The 25912-nt window shown below is 32.8% G+C and overlaps 3 protein-coding genes across 9 annotated transcripts in view; 1 reads left to right on the forward strand and 2 right to left on the reverse strand.

Moving 5' to 3' along the window:
- The window catches only part of Spg (sponge), a 49042-nt gene extending 36728 nt beyond the window's left edge, over positions 1 to 12314 (reverse strand). For all 5 annotated transcript variants that reach the window (XR_010282189.1, XM_064069996.1, XM_064069991.1 and 2 more), the window contains exons 1-3: positions 12180 to 12314; positions 2492 to 2769; positions 2290 to 2438 (exon numbers count right to left, since the gene is read on the reverse strand). Coding sequence is in view for 4 of the 5 variants with exons in the window: in XM_064069996.1 (XP_063926066.1) it covers positions 2290 to 2438; positions 2492 to 2769; positions 12180 to 12216 (464 nt within the window). In the remaining variant the exon portion in view is untranslated. The remainder of the gene's footprint in view (positions 1 to 2289; positions 2439 to 2491; positions 2770 to 12179) is intronic.
- LOC135139747 (tigger transposable element-derived protein 4-like) overlaps positions 1 to 25912 on the forward strand; it is a 191023-nt gene that overhangs the window by 142159 nt on the left and 22952 nt on the right. The window lies entirely within an intron of this gene.
- Positions 18736 to 25912, reverse strand: part of LOC135139784 (protein FAM107B) — a 40861-nt gene continuing 33684 nt past the window's right edge. For 2 of the 3 annotated variants that reach the window (XM_064070131.1, XM_064070123.1), the window contains 4 exons: positions 19876 to 19966; positions 19241 to 19415; positions 19018 to 19189; positions 18736 to 18967 (listed from right to left, as the gene is read on the reverse strand). In XM_064070131.1, coding sequence (XP_063926201.1) covers positions 18890 to 18967; positions 19018 to 19189; positions 19241 to 19415; positions 19876 to 19966 — 516 coding nt within the window. In that variant the 3' untranslated portion in view covers positions 18736 to 18889. Of the gene's footprint in view, positions 18968 to 19017; positions 19190 to 19240; positions 19416 to 19875; positions 19967 to 25449; positions 25474 to 25912 lie in introns of those variants that run through there. The other variant, XM_064070136.1, reaches the window with a different exon arrangement.

The raw sequence follows: 25912 nt of genomic DNA on the forward strand, positions 1-25912 counted from the left end.
ATTTTTAATATGAAAAATAATAAAAAAAAGAATTTAAAATCAAATATTTCTAAAAGGTTTTTCCGGTAATAAACACACTATATTTTTCGAACCAGCGCGTCAAGATCTGTATCCCAGAATTTTTTGTGAATTTTTAGAGTTCAAATTTTCTATATTGGCGCCACTGCAAAATTTCGACTTTTTTGAGCATTTTCGAAAAGTACCGAAAGAGAGTTTTTGTAGATTTCGGCTTCCTTTCTGCGATAACTCTACTCCTAGCATTTTTTCAGGCTCGTCCAATAAAATATTTCAATTTTTATGGTTTCCAAATAGAACTTTCAACTCAAAATATTTCGAAAATGTTGGTCTGGAACCCCAAACACCAAATATTATTTTTTTTAACCAGCATGTCAAAATCTATACCCAAGAATTTTTTGTGGATTTTTAGACAACTTTTTCAAAAGGTCAATTTTTCAATATTATCCTCTTTTCAAAAGTTCGACTTTTTCAACCACTTTCGAAAATTACCGAAACAGATTTTTTTATATTTCTACGTCCAAAAATTAAATTCAGCCTCATTTCTCCGAAAAGTCCAACCTTTTTAGAATTGTCCAACGAAATATGGCCATTTTTAATATTAAAAATAATAAAAAAATAATTTAAAATCAAATATTTCTAAAATGTTTCTCCGGTAATAAACACACTATATTTTTCGAACCAGGACGTCAAGAATTGTATCCCAGAATTTTTTGTGAATTTTTAGACTTCAAATTTTCAATACTGGCCCCATCGCAAAATTTCGACTTTTTTGATAATTTTCCAAAATTACCGAAAGAGATTTTTTTGTAGATTTCGGCTTCTTTTCTTCGATAACTCTACTCCTAGCATTTTTTCAGACTCGTCCAATAAAATATTTCAATTTTTATGGTTTCCAAATAGAACTTTCAACTCAAAATATTTCGAAAATCTTACTCTGGAACCCTAAACACCAAATATTTTTTTAACCAGCATGTCAAAATCTATACCCAAGAATTTTTTATGGATTTTTAGACAACTTTTTCAAAAGGTCAATTTTCAATATTGTCCTCTTTTCAAAATTTAGACTTTTTCAACCACTTTCGAAAATTACCGAAAGAGATTTTTTTATATTTCTACGTCCAAAAATTAAATTCGGCCTCATTTCTCCGAAAATTCCAATCTTTTTAGAATTGTCCCATGAAATATGGCCATTTTTAATATTAAAATAATAAAAAAAGAATTTAAAATCGAATATTTCTAAAACGTTTCTCCGGTAATAAACACGGCTTCTTTTCTTCGATAACTCAACTCCTACCATTTTTTCATAATCGTCCAATAAAATATCTTAATTTTTACGGTTTCCAAATAGAACTTTCAACACAAATATTTCGAAAATCTTGCTCTGGAACCCTAAACACCAAATATTTTTTTAATCAGTCCGTCAAAATCTATACGTCAGAATTTTTTGTGGATTTTTAGAGAACTTTTTCAAAAGGTCAACTTTTCAATATAGTTCCCTTTTCAAAATTTCGACTTTTTTTACTACTTTCAAAAATTACCGAAAGAGATTTTTGTAGATTTCGACCTCTTTTCTTCGATAAATCAATTCCTACCACCTTTTCAGAATCGTCCCAAACATATCCCAATTTTTACGATCTCCAAATACAAATTGACTTTTAAATCGAATATTTCGAAATTGTTACTCTGGGATTGTACACACCCTATATTTTTTTAATCAGCGTGTTGAGATCTATATCCCAGAATTTTTTGTGAATTTTTAGACAACTTTTTCAAAAGCTCAATTTTTCAATATAGCAATATGCACTGTACATATTGCAAAATTTCGACTTTTTTTCGACCGCTTTCGAAAATCAGAAAATTACCGAAAGAGAGTTTTTTGTATATTTCTTCGAAAACTACAATTTTTTCAGAATTCCACAATGAAATATGGCAGTTTTTATATATAAAAAAAGAAATCAAACCGAATAATTCTAAACTAAATTTCTCCGGGACCATAAACATTCCGAATTTTTTGTTACTTTTTAACCTTACCTTGGAATCAGATGGGAAGAAAGCGAAAAAACACGAACAGTTGTTTTCCATGCCCACTTCTTATGACAAACATTTTGAATCATACTGTATGTTATTTCAAAAACAAGAAATATAAGATTTTGTAACATAGAAGTAACAATTGATAGTTATCTCGACACTATTCAACTTGTCATCAAACCCGGTTTTTGTCGACTCAACACCCACATTAAACATCATCAACGCACCCTTCAACCCACTCACCTGTTCCCCCAGTCGATTTTCGCGATGATTTTCATCTTCAACTCCCTCGTCTGGTCCTGCGTCAACGTGCCCGACACCAGCTGTCTCCTCCACTCCAGAAGGTCCCTCATTACTTTCCCCACCGTTTCGAACTTGTACTGTTCTCTTTGCTGCAAGGCGTCCATCAATCAAACGTGTTCGATCAGGCCACAATTAAACTTACCACGTATAGCTTCTTCCATATATCACCCCACTCGCGCAGAACGAGGGTGACTTCCCTAACAACCGAGTCTTCGAGCGGCACCACGCTCTCGAACAAACCCTCATTGTCGACCTTGCAGGGCTTCAAGTGGATGTAAGATTGCGGGAAAATTCCCTTAATCGAACGGTTTTTCGTGGAGAATCCTCTGTACCAGCCCGAGGACTCTTCGAGGATCTGGACCGTTTCGCCGATCTCGAGGGGCAGGCCGAAGCGGGTGTCGCCCTTCCAGTTGTAAATGGCTAATAACGACATTTTATTATTATTGTTTTTCAACGTGTAAACCATAAATGAATAATTCGAAGGTGACTCGCAGTTTATTAACCCAATCACCACAATTTTCCAGTTCGAAATGTAAAAGAATGAAAATTTTGTGCCCCGATTTTCCGCTGCGTTTTAGACATAAATTCGCCCTTGTGTGAAAAATGGGGCGTTTAATACACTCGCATCGTTAACGCTGTTTTCGCGTTGTGAATTTCCCGAATTCCCCACATTACAGCTATCTTAATGGCGCGTTCCTTATTGGAGGAACCATAAATCATACAAATTATTATGATAAGCTCGAGGTTGACTCGAAATTTAATTTATTTTCGTAACGTTTGCTTTTGCTATTCATTTTGCTTCGGTTTTCGGGACTGATTCGCTTAAAAGATTGATAAGTTTTCTCCAATTCTGGTTTTCTTTGAATCGAAGGTTATTAATATTCATGGCGTGGCATCCAGTTCGTTATCCTCTTGATCAATTCATTTCCAAGTAATTTAATTACGAAATTAATATTCAACAAATATGTACTCAAAGGATTAGTTGGTTGAAATTGAATTCTGAATCTGGAAGGAAATTAGTATTTAGTTTTTGGCGGAAGGATGTGGAGCGGGCGAGAAATGCGAAGGATTTGTTATTACTTTTGCATTTGATTACGCCATAAAATAACGATTTAATCAATTACAACAACTGCTTCCTTTGTTCTAACTGCCTGCAGAAATGATTATCGTCGCTGGCTTATTGTTTTCGTAATAAAACATCCAACGAATTTATTTTTAGAACCATTCTAATTCAATTATCAAAATTTAATACCGTGAAGCGGCAAAAATATTTTTCTTATTTACTTTTACGACCCCGAAGGCACGCTGAGATCAAAACTAAAATTAAGACACTCCGCGTCGAGAAATTTATTTTCCCATCTGAAGATGAGCATTTCAGCAAAGTTTGGCAGGAGCTCCTAGCGAAGTTCGCTATTAAAAAACTTTCCTGGTTTTGTATTAGCAATATTTTTTCTGGCTCCACGATTCTGTTTTAGTTCGAGCTTTATTTGCCTTTAATCACAGTCAATGCGTCACAAATTTGAAATTCACATTTTTGTGTTGCTTTGTGAATGCGAAACAATTAAAAATTTAATGGTTTGCGATTAAGCGAACGTACGTGAATGTAGGCGACAAGTGTGTGTTCCAAATGTGCGGTTTAAAAACACAAATGTGAAAGGATATTTTTCTTGTGTCGCGTGATTCTAATTCGATGTTACATTTACAAAATGATTTATTGTTGTTCTGTCGTCGTTATGCAAACATTGCATGCGTGTCATTTCGTTAGTAGTTTTTTGCTATGATGTCACTATTTTTTGACGAGAATATGACATAATAGTTTGAGGAGGTTGACACTCTAGGTTTCACGTAGCATACAAATCATTATTAATTGGTGGGATAAATTTTTGACAGATAGACGACAACGGGAAACCTACGTTTACGTATTTTAGGACCATTTTCGAAAGTTAACTAAATACATTTTCTTGTGCATTTCGACCCGCAAACTCCATAACTGTTCGCCCATCGAAATATCGCAATTTTTAAAAATTTCAAAAAATTCGAATTTCATACCGAATTTTTCGGAAATATGGCTCCGTCATCCTAAACACAGTATATTTTTTGGAGTCAACATCTTTAAACCTGAATTTCTTGAGAATTTTTAGACGACTATAAGAAGACTAGAACTAAAGAAATTGCAATTAAAAATCCAGGCGGATTCATAAACCACTAAGTATATGAGTACATTATTTATAAAATTTAAATAAAAAGTCAAAAAAATTAAAATATGTTTGACACAATTTAAAATCTGTCGTCACATCAAATATGAAAGTTGATATAAAACTCTCAGATCTTGTGGATTAGAATGTCTCTCTGAAAGTACAGAACGTGTTAAAATGTGCAAAACCCGAAAAATACAGAATATTTACTAAAGTACATTGATTCATTCTCTGCAAAAAGTTGATCACGTCGTCTCAAAAAATGTATTAAATATAACCCTGAGAAGTTCTCTCAAAATAATCGACTAAAGCAATAATTTAGGTAGCAAAAAGTATGATGACATTTGTTGTATTTTCATTTAAAAAACTGGTTTAAATTTACATACACATACGCCCCTGAAGCATAGTCGAACGAATACAGCTTTCCCAAAAACTTATAAAATTTAATTCTGTGAACTTTATTTTCTTATTATGAGGTCGTCAATTTTTGGGAAGTGATACAACAGATATATGTTGATTAACGATTAACCATGCTTATGATAACCTTAAAATATTTGCAAGATATCAAGACGTTGAAATTTGCAGTTTCAATACGGATTCATAAACCACAGCTGTTGGATGTCATTTTATAAAATCTAAATAAAATTTACTGATGACACATTTTGAGCTGACGTCATCATATTGTGGTGGGGATGATTAGATAAAATTTGGTTAGCGTTTTACCATCTACACGATATAAAATTTGACAATAATCGGTCCGGTAGTTTCGGATATTATCTATTTAATAAAATTGTGGAGACATAGAAGACGTTAAGAAAACGGGAGACGTCGAGAAAATATAAATGTAGCCAACCGGCCCATGGACTCCAATACTCAACGCTTGGGAAATAAAAAACCCAATTTTCCCTTATGAAAATTTCAACCTATTTTCGACCACGTTCAAAAATTACCCAAAGACATGTTTTTGTAGATTTTCGGCTTCGTTTCATCGGAAATTTCCAGCGTTTTTTAAAGTCGCCAATTAAAATACAGCTATTTTTAGAGTTTCGTCAAATTAGGTCTCTATAAAAATTTTGTAGATAAAAAAGGAACTTGCATCGAAGTGTAGATTTTGGGAAAAAATTCAAAATTTTACAAAAAAAAAGATGAAAATTTTCTTAGGAAACATATAATCAACAAAACTGTACCACAAATTTTTTCAGTTTATATTAGAAACTGCTGGTAGTATGTTGAATGGTAATGACAGCGATATTTCATGCCATAGTGAATGCAGTAGAATAAATAAAATACTCTGTAATAACTAATAACTGATAACCGGTTAAAAAGATTGTGGGTTCCTAATATATATATATATATTTTTAATAAGTTGAAAGAATCTTGCATCCCTTGGTATTCAGTTATCAAAACACTTTGTAGAAAATCTTGGGCTCTCTAGTTTTTGGTTTTTGAAAACAATTTAAAAAAAAATTGGGCCCTGCTGTTTCCATTAACAAACAATTGAAAAAATGTCACATTACTTGGCGCTTTTTTTTACAGTCCTGAAGATCCTTGATGTTTGTTCGTTTCGAAAACAATTTAAAAAAACCTTAGGAACCCTTGGTATTTCGTCTTTGAAAAAATTAAAACATTCTTAATGTCCTTGCTGTCTTTTTCTAAGAATTTAGAAGGATCTTTCGGTATTTCGGTTTTGAAAAAATTAGAATCTCTCGACAGAAGAACCTAATTAACACCGCCCACCCACCCTGTCTCCTTTTCAGAGACTAATTTTATCTAATCTTAATGAAATGAGTGATCTTATACTGAACAGAAATAAAATTAGTCGTTAGAGTGAGAAGAGGGCGGGCGGGGCCAGAACTTGCTAAGAATGATTTTGGCAAATGACATCTTCCAAGAAAACAGAGGGGGGGTAGGCGGGGCTAGTACTTGCTAAGATAAAAATGATTTTTGCGAATGACATACCTTCCAAGAAAGTAGAGGGTGGGTGGGCGGGCCTAGTACTTGATAACATAAGACTGATTTTAACAAAAAAAGTTACGATTAGAGTTTTTTTACTGTTTTCACATTTTAGATTCTATTAGTAGTTTCCATTCCCACTTGACAGAAGAATAAAATTAGCCCCGCCCACCCACCCTGTCTCGTTTTCAGTGACGGATTTTATCCGATTTGAATGAAATGAGTGATTAATTAGTCATTAAAATGAGAAGAGGGGGGGAGGGCGGAGTTAGTACTTGCTGAGATAAGATTGATTTTGGCAAATGACATACCTTCCAAGGAAATAGAGGGTGGGGGATGGGGGTAGTATTTGCTAAGATAAGAATGATTTTTACGAATGACAGCTTCCAAGAAAATAGAGGGCGGTTGGGCGGGGCTAGTACTTGCTAAGATAAGACAGATTTCTTCCATTCCCACTTGACAGAAGAATAAAATTTGTCCCGCCCACCCACCCTGTCTCCTTTTCAGTGATTGATTTTATCCGAAATGAATGATCTTATACTGAACAGAAACAAAATCAGTCATTAGACTCAGAAGAGGGGTGGTGGGCGTGGCTAGTACTTGCTAAGATAAGACTGATTTCAACAAAAAAAGTTACGATTAAAGCTTTTTTTTACGTTTTTTACATTTTAGATTCTATTAGTAGTTTCAACTCCCACTTGACAGAAGAACAAAATAAGGCAATTTTTACGATTTAAAAAAGAAAATGGCTTTCAAACCGAATAATCGAAAATCTTGCTTCGGGACCATAAATACGCTATATTTTTCGAATCAGCACGTCGAGATCTATATCCCACAATTTTTTGTGGATTTTTAGACAACGTTTTCAAAAGTCCCCTTCGCAAAATTTCGACTTTTTTCGACCACTTTAGAAAATTACTGAAAGAGATTTTTTGTTTATATTTCGACCTCCAGAAATTATTGTAGGCCTCATTTCGTCGAACACTCCAATTTTTTCAGAATTGTCCAATAAAATATGGCCATTTTTAATATAAAAAAAAAAAATAAAAAAAAAAGAGTTTCAAACCGAATATTTTCAAAACACTGTCCTGGGACCATAAACACGCTATCTTTTTCGAATCAGCACGTCTAAATCTGTATCCCAGAATTTTTTGTGGATTTTAGAACTCAAATTTTCAACATTGTTCCCTTTACAAAATTTCGACTTTTTTCGAGCACTTTTGAAAATTATCGAAAGAGATTTTTTGTAGATTTCGGTTTCTTTTATTCGATAACTCAACTCCTACCATTTTTTCAGAATCGTCCCATAAAGTAACTCGATTTACACGATTTCTAAATACAAATTGACCTTCAAACCCAATATTTAGAAAATCTTGCTATATTTTTTAAATCAATATTTCAGATTTTTTTATGAAACTTTAGACAATTTTTTCAAAAGCTCAATTTTTCAATATGGCAATATGTATTGTAATTGCAAAAATTTCAACTTTTTTCGACCAATTTAGAAAATTACTGAAAGAGATTTTTTTATATTTCGACTTCCAGAAATTATTATCGGCCCCATTTCTTCGGCAAATACAATCTTTTTAGAATTGCCCCACGAAATAGGGCTATTTTTAATATTAAAAGTAATAAAAAAAGAACTTTCCAAAAATGAAATTTTCCACTATGTATGCAAATTGCGACCCATTTTTGACGATCTTCGAAATGCAACTAAAAACATTTTCTGGTAGATTTCTTCGATAACTGCAACCGTTTTTCCAGAATCACCCATTGAAATATCGCAATCTTTAAAATTTCAAAAATTTTGAATTTCACGGAATTTTTTGAAAACATCGCTCTGTGACCCTAAACACTCTATATTTTTGGAATCAGCTCGTCAAGATCTATAACCCTGATTTATTTGAGAATTTTTAGACGACTCTTTCAAAAATGAAATTTTCCACGTTTGAACCAGACCCCTTTCGATTTTGCTGAAATTTTAATATTTTTTTATATCCCACTAGACATGTTTCTTAGAATTTTTTCAAAATTTTTTACTCAACCAAAAAAAAGTCATGAATTTTTCAAAAAAATTCCTTTTTTTTTCAAAAAACTGTAACTTTTTCAAAAATTGAGTTATCGGGACGGTTTTTTTTTTCAAAATCTTTGTCTTTAAATGCACCTTTCAGAATAAAATTGAAAAAAAAATGTGAGGTTCTGAGTTTTTTAAATTTTTTAGAAAAACCGTCAATTTCTGGGAGTCTGACATTTTTCCTAAAAAAAACTTTGCTTTTTCCTAGACATTACCCCATGAAACCGGGAATGGGCCGAAATTGCGTTCTACTTTTTCAATAAAAAAAAACTCGATTTTTACCTTTTTTTATTTTAAAAACTGTTTATACACTAAAATTGTTTTGAATCTATAATTTTACAATATTTCATACTTAATTTATAAACTTACCTTATGATTTATGATCATAATTTCACGATTAATATGATTAAAAATCGATTTCTTAAATGCTTATTGAACAAACTATTTATTTCATTTTTTGTTCCTTTTTAAATAACTTTAACTCTATGTTGTATTTGAAATTGCTATGGAAATTCAGTAGCTAAGTTAGCGCGTGACAGTTACAAATTTCCCGACCGTCAATCAGTGTTGCCAACTCCCCGAAATTTAGGGGATTTTTTAGGGATTTTATAAACATTTAACGCTGCACGCAATAATATGCGTAATAGTTGACTGACAAGTGACAGTTGATTTGACAGTTTACACACTGACAATTGCGGGACAAACACAAAAAACAATGGCACGCAATCTTGTAGTACTTCTAATGTAGCAAAGGCAAAGAGGTGTAAATTCATATTAGTCATATAAAATTTATATTAGAAAAATTCTTTTTCTATTTTGTATTTAGGGAATTTTTGGGCTAATTTAGGGGATTTTTTAGACGGGTTTAGGGGGAAAGTGATCAACCAGGTTGGCAACACTGCCGTCAATTCACTTATTCAGCTTATTCTACATAAACTTCACAAACAGGTGTTCCGTGTAGCTCCATTTTGAATTGCAATTCTTGTCGACAAGCATAACCTAAATGTTTATTTTGTGTTTGTTAAAAGTTCTCATGTTCATAAAAAAATAGCAATTTATCTATTAAGTTTTCTAATCTTACTTTGGTTCAAACCAGCGACTGATAAAATGAAAATGATATTGGGAGTAAGTGATAATTTTCATTTATGTATTACATGTCGCAAGAGGATTTCAAAGTTAATCAATCAACAAACTAATAATGATGATAATACTAATAATAACAATTCAAGTGAAAATGATAATAATTTAAGTGGCAATGATAATTTAAGTGACACTGATAATGATCAAAATAATAGTAAGACCGATACTGAAAGTATCACGGATACCACGGAGATTCAATTTTCATTAGGTAAGATTTTTTTGATTTATTTTGTAAAATTTTGTTCTAAAAAAATGTGTGGCTATTTAAATTAAATGCCTTTTTGGCGATTACTTATCCGAACATTTTTTTAAGATTCCATGCCTTTTCTTAGCGAACCTGTAGATTCACAGTCCAGGTCTGATCTTTCTTTTTTAATTGAAAAAAATATAGAACGCAAATTCGGCCCACTCCCGTTTTCACGGGATCCAGAAAAAAATTAAAGTTTTTTTTTAGGAAAAAAAAGTTGGACTTGGAGAAATTGACGGTTTTTCTCAAAAAATTGAAAAATGTCATAGAACCTCACACCAAAAATGTTTTTCAATTTTTTTTGTGAAACGTACATTTAAATACACAAATTTTGAAAAAAAAAACGTCCTGGTAACTCAATTTTTGAAAAAGTTAGTTTTTTGAAAAAAAGAGCCATTTTTTTGAAAAATGCATAACTTCGAAATTTAACCAAATGCATTTGTTGTAGATTCCGGGCGGCGGAAGTCACTTCCGGCCTCACTTCTCCGATAATTCCACCCGTTTTTCCAGAATCGTCCATTGGAATATCGCAATTTTTAAAGATTTTAAAAAATTCGAATGTCACACCGAATATTCCGAAAATATTGCTCCGTTACCCTAAACACGCTATATTTTTGGAATCAGCACGTCGAGATTTATAAAGCTGAATTTTTTAGACGCTGCAGCAACGTGATCACGAACACAAGGAGTGGAAAAATATTAAAAAAAAAAAAATCTCACAAAAATATGAAATAAATACCAACAATAAAACGACGAAGATGAGTATTAGGATTAACTTTATCTTGATGAAAGGTGCATTACTCAACAATTCATATATGTAATACATTTGACAACTATTAGATAAGAATGAAATATCTATTTACATAAACTAATTTCTAAGTTGTATTTATGCGATTGTTTCTCAGAACTCTTCGAGGCGATTAGTACCAAGGTTGACTTGTTTGTAAATTTTACAATGTCTACAACAAAACGCCAAAGTCGGCTTTGACTTTTGCCGCCTTGTCGAAATAAGAATTATAGTTGAACTGTCAAACTGACGTATTATGTACGTCACATTCGAACAATTGAAATGAACACTTGTAAATTTCAACAAGTTTCCGCAATTTCGAACCGCAAAAGACATGATTAAAACTTTTTATCTTTATTTTTGTGTACTCAACATAAAGTTTGTAGCAATCAAGTATGCATTATGTCAAAATGTAGGTAATGTTCCTTCTATTGTTTTCCTCTCCAGCTATCTTTATAGCCCCTCTCATTAAAACCTCGTTATTTTTAAAACCCATTAAACTCATCCTTACTTAACTAACTGCATTACATTGAGATTTAGCACCCCAATGACCCCAAAAGACAAAACCGCCGAACTTTTGTTCCTTGTTAATGAAATTATTTTTTTGTACTGTTGACTCAACATTCGAACCGCACACTCGACAAAAACAACACAACCACACATGTTTATGACGTTAATTCCTCGAAACGTACGTAGATTATTGACTAGAGGAGAAGACATCACAACATCCGACAAAGCGACAATTTGATTACATTTAATGTCCGGATGTACGTTATCAATTATGGGTTTTTCAATATACAGGATGGACCCTGAAAGCATCTCGTCCCGAAACGATGACCTAGAAAGTTAAACCTTTAATTACATGACTCGCCAGTGTTATCTTCAAAATAACGCGCATCGTAATCAGCGTTATCGCGATTTTTACGAAACTGGACTGATAGTGATAAGCTGTTATCGGGTATTATTCACGCACTTCTTTATAAAATCGCGGCAAATTTAATTAACACAATCGCCGTAATGAGAATAATACACGGAACAAGCAAGGCCAATCCAGGTGGCACTACCTATTTTTACATCTTCTAATTATAAATTCCAGACATGACCACAGAGGAAGCATAAAGTGTTGAGATCCGAAGAAGTCGCTGCGCCGGAAGTCGAGGGCCCAAGTACAGTCGCATCTAAAATTGTTAATTCAAATGCCGTGCCAAAACATGCACAATTGCAGTGATAAACAACATGGTTGCATTTAATTATAGAGGTGATTGGGTTTTTTGCCGACAAAGGCGAAATGTGGGAGCGAAATTGGACCTTGACAAGTCGAACTGACTCGCTCGCGATTTTTTTAAATCATTGGGGTAATTGTTATGATTGGACGTCAACATTGACGGAAATTTCGGCGGATAGGTTAATAACAAATGACGAACGGTGACTTACCGACGCCGTATTTTTTCGTTTTTGTCGGGATCCACATTCTGCACGATTTTTATCAGTTATCACATTTTAACAACACGGAGCACACACGCACACATTTTAATCAATAGCACTACTCAACAGTCCACGGCCATTGTTTAGATTGTCAAATTTGAAGATAATCAGGGATCGGCAGCGGGGGTTGGCGCGCGAGATAACGTCATTACGCTGCTGAAAGATAGATGGCGCTTCGGTAATTATACCGATTTCTTTCAGCGAATTTGGCGAAACTGGTAAAAGATGGAAGGGTCGCCAACATACGATTCCGCGGGACAAATATTGGCACTACCAATGTCTAAAAGTTTTCGGTGCCTCGAATCGTGCAAATTCGACTAAAACTTTGACTCGTAAATCAAACTTGATTACACAATATTATTGAGGAAAAAACTTTTGAAAGTGTAGAGCTTTTCGATTGTGTTATGTGTTATCATGAAGAGGTCATTGCACGTTCCGATAAAATAATTTAAATTATTGTTGCACTGATTCCTTGTTTGGTAAATCGGTCACGAAATGTACGTGTATAATAAATTGTTTATGGCTTTGTACGCTGATAATAAGGAAGTGGAATTATTTATTTACATAGAAGTTAGTAATTTAGGAGTAGCGAATTTCTGAAGATTGCAAAATTGTTTTCCGAATTAATTTGGACTGCAACTTTGAAACCTAATTACTAATTATAAGTTTATGATATAAAAAAAAAACAAAAAATGTACCACTTTGAATTTTTTAAGCCTAAATCGCCACCTGACATAGTAAAATTCAGTCTTCGTCTAATAAAAAAAAAAAACAATAAAATTTAAAAGTGGTGGGTGGGATTAGTTTTACGTTTTTTGTCTAGATTTCGTTGATTATCACTATAAAGTTGCCCTTTTGTCCAATAGATGAGCGATCAGGAGAACAACCGGGTGGGTGGGCGGGGCCACTTTGAATTTTTGTAAGTCTAGTTCGCCATTTGACGTCGTAAAATTCAGTCTTCATCAAACCAAAAAAAACAATGAAATCCAAAAGTGGACGTGGGTGGACTTAGTTTTACCTTTTCGCCTAGATTCCAATGTTTATCATTATAAAACCCCTTTTTTTGTCCAATAAAATTAGTGATCAGGAGGAAAACCGGGTGGGTAGGCGGGGTCACTTTGATTTTTTTTAAGCGTAGATTCAACCATTTGACAAAATTAAATTCAATTTTCATCTAATAAAAAAAAAACAATAAAATCCAAAAGCGAACGTGGGTGGGGTTAGTTTTACCTTTTCGTCTAGCTGCCAATGTTTATCAGTATAAAACCTCCTTTTTGTCCAATAAAATGAGTGATCAGTTTGAATTTTTTTAAGCGTAGTTTTAACAACTTGACAAAATTAAATTTAGTTTTCAGCTAATCAAAAAACCAATGAAATTCAAAATTTCGTGATTAGTTTTACGTTTTTTGTCTAGATTTCGTTTGTCACTGTAACATTCCCCATTTGTCCAATAGAATGAATTATCAGGAGAAAAACCGGGTGGGTGGGCGGGGTCACTTTGAATGTTTGTAAGATTAGTTCGCTATTTGACATAGTGAAAATCAGTTTTCATCTAATCAAAAAAACCAATAAAATCCAAAAGCGAACGTGGGTGGGGTTAGTTTTACCTTTTCGTCTAGATTCCAATGTTTATCAATATAAAATTCCCTTTTTGTTCAGTAAAATAAGTGATCAGAAGGAAAATTTCCCTTTAATCAAATAAGCCAATGAAATTCAAAACCGAAGGTGGGTGGGGTTGGTTTTTAGATTCTACTCTTGTTCAATATAAATTGCACTTTTCGTCCAATAAAATGAGTGACCAGAAAGAAAACCGGGTGGGTAGGCGGGGCCACTTTGAATTTTTTAAGCCTAACTCGCCACTTGACGCAATAAAATTCACTTTTCATCTATTCAAAAAAATCAATAAAATTCAAAGCGGGGTTTTGTTAGTCAGCACAAAATTACCTGTGAGTGATCAAGAAGAAAACCGGGTGGGTGGGCGGTACTACTTCGAATTTTTGTAAGTTTAGTTCGCTATTTGACATTGTAAAATTCAGTCTTCACCCAATCAAAAAAACCAGTGAAATCCGAAAGCGGACGTGGGTGGGGTTAGTTTTACCTTTTCGTCTAGATTCCTATGTTTATCAATATAAAACCTCCTTTTTGTCCACTAAAATAAGTGATCAGAAAGAAAACCGGGTGGGTGGGCGGGGCCAGTTTGAATTTTTTTAAGCGTAGACTTAACGAGTTTACAAAATTAATTCAGTTTTCATCTAATCAAAAAACCAATGAAATTCAAAAGCGGTGGTGGGTGTGATTAGTTTTACGTTTTTTGTCTAGATTTCGTTGTTTGTCACTATAACATTCCCCTTTTGTCCAAAAGAATGAGTTATCACGAGAAAAACCGGGTGGGTGGGCGGGGTTAGTTTTACCTTTTCGTTTAGATTGCAATGTTTATCAATATAAAATTCCCTTTTTGTCCAATAACATGAGTGATCAGAAGGAAAACCGGGTGGGTGGGCGGGGCCACTTTGACTTTTTATAAATAGAATCAGTCACATGAGAATATAAAATTCGATTTCCATCTAATCAAATAAGCCAATGAAATTCAAAACCGAAGGTGGGTGGGGTTGGTTTTTAGATTCTACTGTTGTTCAATATAAAATGCACTTTTCGTCCAATAAAAAGACTGACCAGAAATTTTGTAATTGTAATTAAGCTCCGCCCCCTATCTCATAACGAATAAAAAAATCATCACAGTCGAAATCAGGGCGTGTGGGTGGGACATAATTTTCCTTCTCTTTTTCTTAATATATATCTATAGTTTTCTTTCGACAACATGATACTTAAAAAGATGTTATTAATCTCCGCCCCTCTCCCCGCTTACCACCATTTTTAATAATCAAAAATGTTTAACTTACATAAATTTCTTCAATTCCAGACTTGCAGAAATTTTTTTAAATTTAGAGCTTTTTTTACTGTAATAATTATCTCTTTAAACAACAGAACTCTTAAGTTCAAGAAAATTTAACTTTATAGAAAAACATCGAATTTGCAATTATGCTCCGCCTCTCTCTCTCTGATAACGAATGAAAAATTTACCGCAATTGAGACTTGGGCGGGTGAGCGGGGCTTAATCATTGGCTTCTCTTTATTAATCTGTATAGTTTTCTTTCAACAACACGATGCTTTCAAGAAAATTTAACTTTGTAGAAAAACATCGAATTTCCAATTATGCTCGGCCTCGCTCTCTGACAACGAATGAAAAATTTATCGCAACTGAGACTGGGGCAAGTGGGTGGGGCTTAATCATTGGCTTCTCTTTATTAACCTATATAGTTTTCTTTCAACAACACGATGCTTAAAACATGTTTCACATGCTAATTTCTTGTAGAAAAATAAGGCTTTTGCAATTAAGCTCCGCCCCCCGATTTACAACGAATTAAAAAAAATAATCACAATTGAGATGGGGTGGGTGGGTGGGGCAGACTTGTCCTTTGATTTTCTTTTCGTAATATACATTGTCTTTTTTCAACAACAAAATACTTAAAATATCAAATGGTGAATTTAAAGTGAACTGAAATTACAATAATGTTTTAATATTGTATTGTAGAAAGAAAACTAAACATTAATAAAAAGAAGGCAGCGTTTAAGCCCCACCCACCCGCCTCCATCTTTATTGTGATTAATTTTTATTTATTCGTTGAGACAGGGACCGGGGGCGGAGCTTATTTGCAGAATCCGTACTCTACAAGAAATTACCATGCGAAACATGTTTTAAGTATCGTGTTGAAAGAGAATTATATATATGTATTAAGAAAAAGAAGCGGATGATTAAGCCCCACCCACCCGCCCCAGCTCAATTGTGATGACTTTTTCATTTGTTGTCAGTTGGAGGGGTGGAGTTTAATTGCAAAATTCACATTTGTCTACAAAAATTACCATTTCAAACATGTTTTTAAGTTTCTCATTATGAAAAAATGACTACCTCATCTCAATTGTAATGTTTTTTTTATTCGTCACAAATCGGAGGCGGAGCTTAATTGCAAAAACCGCATTTTTCTCCAAGAAATTACCACGTGAAACATATTTTAAACATCGTTGAAAGAAAACTATAGATTAACAAAGAGAAGCCAATGATTAAGCCCCACCCACGCCCCCCAGTCTCAATTGTGATGAATTTTTCATTCGTTGTCAGACCGAAAGGCGGAGCATAATTGCAAACTCAATATTTCCATCGAAAAATTTACTCTTTTAAACATATTGTAGTGAAAAATTGAGCTTTTCGCAAAGTTGCGAAAATTCACAGAAAATTCTGGGAAATAGATCCAGTTGAGCTGAATCCAAAACTATGGCATGTTGATAGTTCCAGTCCAAGATTGAGGGCTACAATCGAAAATTCTAGAAAAATTTTGGAAATTTTGTGAAAGAAAACTGGCTGGTCAAAAATTATGAAAAAAATCGTGTGTGCAGGAATTAAGCGTCGATCAAACATACGAATCTCAAGTCGATACGACGACTGGTTTTCTAAATATTCAATTTCTAAATAATTTTTTTTTAATATTTCAAAGATTGACACATTTTATTTTGGCGACTTTGTAAAAATGGTACGAATTTTGGAAAAACTGAAACTTTAGGGGATCGAAATAGACAAAAAAAAAATTCGCACGATCTTGACGGTTTTCGAGAAAAGGTCCAAAATTTCAAAATTGAAAAACTGGACTTTTCGCGATGTTTCCTAAAAATTTTAAAATTTTTCTACAAAAAATTACCATGTGATACATGTTTTAAGCATCGTGTTGTTGAAAGAAAACTATACAGACTAATAAACAGAAGCCAATGATTAAGAAAACCGGTGGGTGCGCGGGGCCACTTTGAATTTTTTAAGCCTACCTCGTCACTTGACGCAGTAGAAATAATTTTTCATCTAATCAAAAAAACCAACGGAATTCAAAAGCGGGGTTTTGTTTGTCAGTACAAAATTACCCTTTTGTCCAATAGAATGAGTGATCAAAACAAAACCGGGTGGGTGGGCGGGGCCACTTTGATTTTTTTTAAGTCTAATTCGCTATTTGACAGTCAAATTCAGTCTTCATCTAATCAAAAAAACCATTTTGATTTTTTTTAAGCATAACTTGGACCACATCACAAAATGTAATTCAATTTTCATCTCACAATGAAATACAGATGGGGACGTGGAGTTAATTTTATCTTTTAGCCCATTTTTCAATTGCTTGTTAATATAAAATCCACAACCAATAAAATGAGTGATTAATTTCATTGGCTCTTAATTTAATGATCTCATTTTGGCAAATTCTGTAATTCTGTAACAGACAAGAGTGAAATTATTCTTCGTGATTTGTGCATTTTATCGAATTTACAGAAAATTTTAATATTTTAACAATCGTTCTAAATTTGCATCTTGTTCGAAAATATCCCAAATTTTAAAAAATAGGATTAAAATGATTAAAATTGTGGCGAGAACGTCGAGATTTAAAGAAAAAGGGCTTTCAAAAAAAAAGTAAATATCTACCTAAGAGTTACAAACTCAAAATGGGTCAACACAGTGAGATAAAACAACTTCTATGAAAATAAAGCACAAAAAAAAGTTCAGGTACAGACCGACAGACGGAAATGGGCGACTTATTTCTTTATAAGCACGTCTAACAAACGTGTTGATTGGTTGAGACGATGACAGCTGCTGTAATAAATGTCTCATTGACAATCAGGTATACCACCATAAAATTTTTAATAGGTTCCAACTTGATAAAAAAAATTACAAACATTAATAGTTGCTCGGTATTTTTAGATATTTCGATTGGCCTCGTATCAGGCTTTCTGACTAAAGTTAATTTTTGAAATGCCAATGGTATGTTGCCACGTTATATCAACTTTCTTGGGTTTTGTTGCAGTATCAACTAAATTGCGTCTTAATAATGTTAAAAAAATCTAAAATATCACTTTGTGTCCAAATAGAACAGCCTAATTTTACTACTGAATCACAATTGTTTTTTCTTTCTGTTTTTCAAAATTATGAGTGTCGCCAAAACCGCAAAAGAGAATAAACAACACAGTTAGATGCACCAATAAAACATTGGTGTCCTATTTAAAAAAACGGAAAAGTCGATATTTAAAAATTATATTCTACTATTCTTTTCATAGGCACTTGTATTAAGACTGAATTTTAGTGGTACTCCAAAAAAACATTTACCTGTGTTAATCTTCCTATAAAATATTGCAACAAAGTCTAACAATAGGGTAATCGGAACACGTAAAAATATATAAGGCGTCCAGTTAAAAAAACTTAACTGTGTATTGACCCTCAAAAACAAAACACTACTTAATTAACCGTGTCATTGAAGATAAAAGCAATCACAGTTGGCTGAGACTAGTTGTGTGGGTGGCACCACTGCACACCTAACTTATCACGTATGTTCATATTACGTCAACACGTCAATTTGATCACAACGCCAACTCTAATTAATTTTATTTTTGATTGTACGGTATTAATAGAAAAAGCACCAACTGAAAAAATAGTGTTTATTGTATATTATACATATTACACATGTCCTAATGAGTACACCTAACTTAGTCGTTTTCTTATCACATAAAATAAAGAGTTAAATAATCCTAAAACTGCGTAATTCGTACACAAAACCGGTTATATGTTTGAGATAAGCTCATTTAGAGTCGCTCCGATTCTTCAGTTTCATTCGAGCTTGTAGAAATTCTTTATTAATGACTTTATCATCTTCATTCTAAAAAAAAAAAATGGTCACCACTATTTTATTTTCAACTTGTCTCAAACCTTTTCGTCCATACTATTCGCTTGCATCCTTTTCGCCCTATCCGCTATCACTTTCTCTAATTCGGGCGTTTTGGCCGCCAAATGAGTCTCCAACTCCTTCTTCGCCATATTCTCCTTCTGCTTCTCCAACGCCCTCTGCAATTCGGATTTTTGGTTGAGTACGTTTTTCCCACTGCAAAACACAAAATCACCAGACCGTTTCGCAATTATAGCGAATAATTACATTTTCTGGTTAAACAACAACTCTTTGTGGAGATTCTGTCTTTCGCTGTTTTCTTTCACGGGATTATGCGGCTTCCGAGGGATAATTAGGCCCTCTTCGTTAATCAGCGGAGCCGGAGGATGGTGGTGGCTTGGAGGCCTCTGAGTTTCGGGAATCATCGTTTCGGAAGACTCGTCTACACAAAAAAAAATATATATTACAAACTAAACAGTTGCTATGCAACAAGTGCAAAAGTGACTGTTTGCTACACGTGCGACATATAATTTTTTCTACGACTTTCTCAACGCGGCAAAAAAGTAATTTACGTTGTGAGTTATTACAACAGCATGTATTAAAGTAAATACTAATAACAGCAATAAAATAAGTACGACGTAATTAATACCAGTTTTAAAATGTACATAATTAATTAATTAATTTATATAATCTGTTGGTAAATTTTGCTGTGAAACTTAGTTCACGAGATAATGAGAAAAAAAATCTTCACCTTATCACAGAAAAATTCTTAACCAACCCGACGCGCGTCGCGGCGCTCCCGCTACTGAAGTTCCAGTTCATGGACGTACTTTTTATTAGATTTGCAATAGGTCAAGAGCGGATTTACGCGTGGGTATTTGCGGAAAAAATCGATCGCTCACCTGTGTCTGATTCTATGCTGTTTAACTTGGATTTGAGCTCTTCGATTGTGTTCTGGGTGTTGATTGGTTGCTCTTCTTTCGTTGTCAAATCCTGGAAAAAAAACGAGAGCGGTTAGTGTCAAAGACCGAGGGTGAAGTGAGTGCGGTTGATCGAAAATTTAAAAATACGTCACACTTTCACGTGTACTTGTAGTAGGTATGGTTAAAGCAGTTCCGTCATCGGAACAACGGCACGGCCAATTAAATAGAAAGACTGCGTTTTCTTTAACAAATTTGCTCAATCATACAATTAAAAGTCGCTTTAAAGTAAACGCTCGATTATGGATATTTTACTTACTTTAACAAGCGTAAATATTTGCCGAGAATTATTTTCGTTACCTTGAATGGGTTTGTTCGGAGTGTTATCGTTCCGTGGAACAATGGATATTGCTACTATTTTTTCAATGAATATTATTGGATTTAAAAAAAAAGTTAAACATCGCTGAATTACTGACGTCAGAATTAGGTGAAACGACATCTGTCAAACGCGGGATTAAAAAAATGTTGACGAATCACCCTTGGAAACGAAATTGTGTATTCAGGTATTACTCGTTTACAAATTATCTGAAGCCAATTACGACGATTAAAAATGGCGGTAAATGCTTACCACGCATTATTTTGTGACCTTGACCACGCGTTTAGTGTTCTTATCGCATCAAAATTAAAGGACGGTGGATTTTTGCTGATATTTTAAAAATTTTAGCATAAAATTACGAACCACATATTATTAACATTTTCATTTTATTTTTTAATAATCAAATTAAATATGCACACATTCAAAAATACGGTTTATAAAAAATACATTTAATTTTCACAATAAGAAAGTGATACCTAATAAAAGTGATATTTTCAACAGGTGTTACACCGTTAATGGCTAAATTTGCACATGGAATACGATAAGAAACTTATTTAAAACCAGTCTATCTAAAATTTGACGTTCTCAGAATGTCAGTGATAGGATTCTATGCACCTATCAATAAATCCATCACAATTTAATTAACATTCAACGCACATGGTAATCAATCATGAACAACAGTTGTCGTTCTTATCACTTCTTATGTTTAATCTACGTTATTCAAAAGCACTCGGTAAAATTGGCGAACAAGTAACAACATAAAATTGTCATGTTAATGTTATCGGTAAATTTAAATCACATTATTGAAACAATCAACACTTTATCAGTTCCAGTTACGTTAAACGTGCATCCAAATTTATTTTGTAACGATATTTGTTTTATTACGAAATGTGGTTTCACAAATTATTAACGACTTTACAGAGAAAACTGGTGCCCGACTTAAAATTTAAGGAAATTGTAACTGAAGAAATATCTACCAATTTACTACACCCTGCTGATATTGCTAAGAAATACGACCAATGGCACCCTCCATAAGAATTAACACGAAAAATCTCAAATTTAACAAATCGAAATGTGTAAATGTGTAAAAGAAATTTAAAAATTCCCAAAACTGAAATGTTGAAAAATCGAAAATTTGAAACATCTAAAATTTAAAAAATCGAAATTGAAATATCGAAAAACTGAAGAATTGAAAAACTGGAAAAACAAAACATGGAAAAATTCGAAAATCCTAAAATCTAAAAATTGAAAAACAGAGAAATCGAGAAAACGAAACATGAAAAAATTTTAAATTGAAAAATTGAAGGCTTTAAGTCGAAAAAACAAAAAATCGGGATATTGAAACATCAAAAAATTGAAAAATTTAAAACTGAAAAAATAAAGAAGCGGAAAATCGAAAAATAGAGAAATTGCAACATTCAAAAATTGAAAAATCGAGGGCACGAAACATCAAAAAGTTGAGAAGTCGAGAAAATGGAAAAATCGATAAATCCAATTCGAAAAAAAATTGAAAATAGAAATATCTAAAATATGAAAAATCAAAAAATTCGAAAAGTTAAAAAACAGAACAACTGAAGGACCGAAAGATCAAGAAATCGAAAAATCTAAAATCTGAAAATCGAAAAATTGAGAAATCGAAGCATCAAAAAATCGAGAAGTCGAAAAATCCCAAAATTGAACATCAATAAATTAGGAAATCAAAAAACTGAAAAATCAAGAAACCGAAAAGTCGAAAAATCGAAAATTCATGAAATTAAAAACCTGAAACACCGAAAAATTGAAGGATTCAAAAACCGAAAAATCAAGAAATCGGGAAATCGAGAAATTTAAAAATCGAGAAAAATCTTAATACTGAAAAAAAGAGAAATAAAAAAATAAAAAAAAGGGAAATCGAAAGTTTAAAAAATCGAAAAAATGAAAAATGAAAAAACTCAAAATTTCCAAAACAGAAATATCGAACAGCGGAAAAAATCGAATATTCGAAAAAATTTGAAATCGAACAATAAAAAAATTATAAATCGAAAATTTAAAAAATCAGAAAAATTGAAAAATCGGGAAATCCAAACATCGAAAAGTTGAGAAATCGAGAAATGGGAACATCAAAAAATGGAAAAATCCAGAAATCGAATTCGAAAAATCAACAAATCGAAAATTTAGAACGCTAAAAACTGACAATTTGAAAAACGCAAAAAAATTCAAAATCTAAAAGGTGAATAACCGGAAAATTGAAGAATTAAAAAATGGAAAAATCGTTAAGCTGAAATATCTGAAATTGAGACGTAAAAAATCTCAAAACTGAAATGTCGAAAAATTGAAAATCGAGAAATTAAAAAAAAATGAAAAATCCAGAAATTCAAAAATCAAAAAATTGAAGAATAAAAAAAAAATCGAAAAACTGAGAACTCGAAAAATTGAAACATTAAGGAATCGAAACATGAAAAAATTGAGAAAATGGGGAATGGAAATAGCCCAAATGAAAAATTAAAAATTGAAAAACTGAAGAATTTAAAATGCAAAAAAAATAGATAACTGAAAAACTGAAAAAATCGAACAAAACATTAAAAATCGGAAAAATGAAAATCTACATCCGAAAAGTCGAAACACTCGAAACATCAAAAAATTGAAAAATCTGTAATTAAAAAATTGGAAAAATTGAAATATCGAAAAACTGAATAATCGAGAACTCGAAAAGTCTAAAATTTAAAATATCGTCAAAAAATTAAAATATCGAAAAACTGAAGAAACGGAAATCGAAAAATCAAGAAATTGGAACATGAAAAAATTAAAAAATTGAAAAATCGAGAAATCAAAAAAATTGAGTCCTCGAAAAATTGAAAATCAAGAGACTAAAAAAGTGAAAATTCAACAGATCGAAAAGTTGAGAAATCGGGAAAACGGAAAATAAAAAAATGAAAAAATCGGGAAATCGAATTCGAAAAATCGACAAATCGAAAAGGTGAATACCCGGAAAATTGAAGAATCAAAAAATGGAAAAATCGTTGAGCTGAAATATCTGAAAATCGATAATTCGAAAAATAACAAATTGAGAAATCGAAAATTTGAAAAATCCAGAAATTGAAGAAGTAAAAAATCTCAAAACTGAAGTACCGAAAACTGAAATCGAGAAATTAAAAAAATTGAAAAATGGAGAAATCGAAACATGAAAAAATTGAGAGATTGGGCGATCGAAATAGCCCAAATGAAAAATTAAAAATTGCAAAATTAAAGAATTTAAAATGCAAAACAAATTGATAAATCGAAAAATCAAATATCTCAAAAATCGAAAATATTAAAAAACTAAAAATCAAGATGAAATATAAAAAAATTGAAAAATTGAGAAATCAAAAAATTGAGTAATTGAAAAATTGAAAATCAAAAGGCTGAAAAATTGAAAAATTGACAGATCGAAAAGTTGAGAAACCGAGAAAAGGGAAAATCAAAAAATGGAAAAATCGAGAAATTGAATTCGAAAAACCCACAAATTGAAAATTTAGAAACGCCAAAAACTGACAATTTGAAAAATGAAAAAATTTCAAAATCGAAAAAGTGAATATCGAAAAATCGAAGAATCAAAAAACAGAAAAATCATAAAGCTGAAATATTGGAAAATCGATAAATCGAAAAATAAAATATTGAGAAATTGAAAAATCCAAAAATTGGAGAATCAAAAAATCCACTGAAATATGGAAAGAAATCGAAAAGCCGAAAAATCTCGACGTCTAGGATAAAAATTCAACACTGACTCATAAGTCATAAACCACAAGTTGAAGACTATGTTACTTTTTAACATTAAAAAAACATTCATTCGACAAAATTGTGACATCATCAATTCCTGGGGGGTTCCACCATACTTCCGAATTGTAAAATGTTGTACAATTTTAATTTTTTTCCAAAAATCTGGATGCTTAGGGTAAATCTCAACACGGATTCATAAACCACAAATTATTATTTTAAAATCAGCCAAATTTTGATTAGCGTTTTATTATCTATATTCTATAGGATAGTCCTAATATACAATCAAAATTTGATAACAATCCGCTGACAGACGGAAACGAGAGACCTATTTTTTCGTACTCTAGAGCTCATGAAATGCCCGATGGACTCGATTACAACCCTTCATTAGCTTACGCTCGAGAAGCAAAAAACTAATCTTTCAATATCACAAAAACCACTTATGGAGTTTTGTAACACAGAAAAGCAATCCACTTTTTACGTAGTCACCACAAGGCTTAAGTAGGCACTATTGATTGTACCTTTCGACCTAGTAACATCCTTAACAGTGACAATAATTGAATTGCAAGGCCTAAAATTATTTCACAGTGAGTAATTTTTTTTAACTGACTGACGTATTTTCCCTTGAATATCTAAAATTGATTCTTTTATTGAATTAGAGTTTTCCATAACAAAATAATTACAGGCAGCTGTCAGCCACGTTCCCCACTTCATGAATACTGGTTCCAGTAGCAGGGGAGGCAATTTATTCATATGACTGATTCTGAATAAAGATTTGAGAAATATTTTGACCAGTATGATATTTTAAAAAATCGCAATACATACATCCAAAAATATGTAAAAATATACAAATTAGTATCAAGCACGCGATGAAAATAAATGAAATGATAGGTGTCCGATTCCACCAAGATTTGGCAACATTTAAAATTTTTTTGTAAACATATACATTTTCTCCATGAATATCTTAAAATAAAGTCATGACGTGATAAAAAAATCTGAAACGACATTACTTTCGCACACAAATGTTGTAAACTCTATAATTAAGCTATTTAAAAAAACAGAGTTGAAGGCATTTCCGATGAAACCGCAAGCATTCTACATTTCAAAACTAAGTGAACTAAATTCATTATGGATGTTTTGCTCAAAAACTCGTTGCAAATCCGACAAATTTGGTATCACCAAGTCGAACACGCCTTCAGTGACATTACTTCGTTAATTACACAATAACAAAGTAGTATGAAAGTAAACGCAATCCGTAATTACACCGTATTTTCATTACCTTGAACGTCAGCTTAGTTTAGTTTTCTTATCGCACCTAATATTAAAAATGACAACAATGAAAAAACAGCTCCCTCATGAACCAACAATGAAAGAAAATTTCAAACCACTCCAAATAATGATCAAAAACATAACCGACACGCTACAACTACCACCTACAACTGTCATACCATAACTGATTACAACCGAACAAACAAAAACCCCTGCGTGAGTAACTCGTAAAAACCACAACAAACACTATTATCTAACTCTTGTTGACCACGTGCGTTCCGCCGTGATTACGCATATAAACTACAACAACCCGTTGTTACGAGGGCATGGTCATGCGCGTCCCCCCCATCGAACCCATTTTACCTAGATAAAAACAAAACGAGCGAGGGAGGCTCATTAATTAACCGCATATTTGAAAAATGATAATGAACATTCGCAAATAGGCCGCATATGGCCGCCGCAAATCAATCACGGCGGACGTATCTGGAACGGGCGAAAAAACTGCAGTACAACAGGTGGTCGGACGTGGCGGCGGCGGCGGAGGCGGCCAGATTATTCCCATAGACTTAAAACTGCGACGGTGTTTTACAATGATTAACGCGAGTGTCATTATTTGTGCGCTTTCTCGTGCGATTGAAATGT

This window comes from Zophobas morio, unplaced genomic scaffold (genome assembly GCF_036711695.1).
Source record: "Zophobas morio isolate AGI-343-1 ecotype UQ-CSIRO unplaced genomic scaffold, CSIRO_AGI_Zmor_V1 ptg000004l, whole genome shotgun sequence".
NCBI lineage: Eukaryota > Metazoa > Arthropoda > Insecta > Coleoptera > Tenebrionidae > Zophobas > Zophobas morio.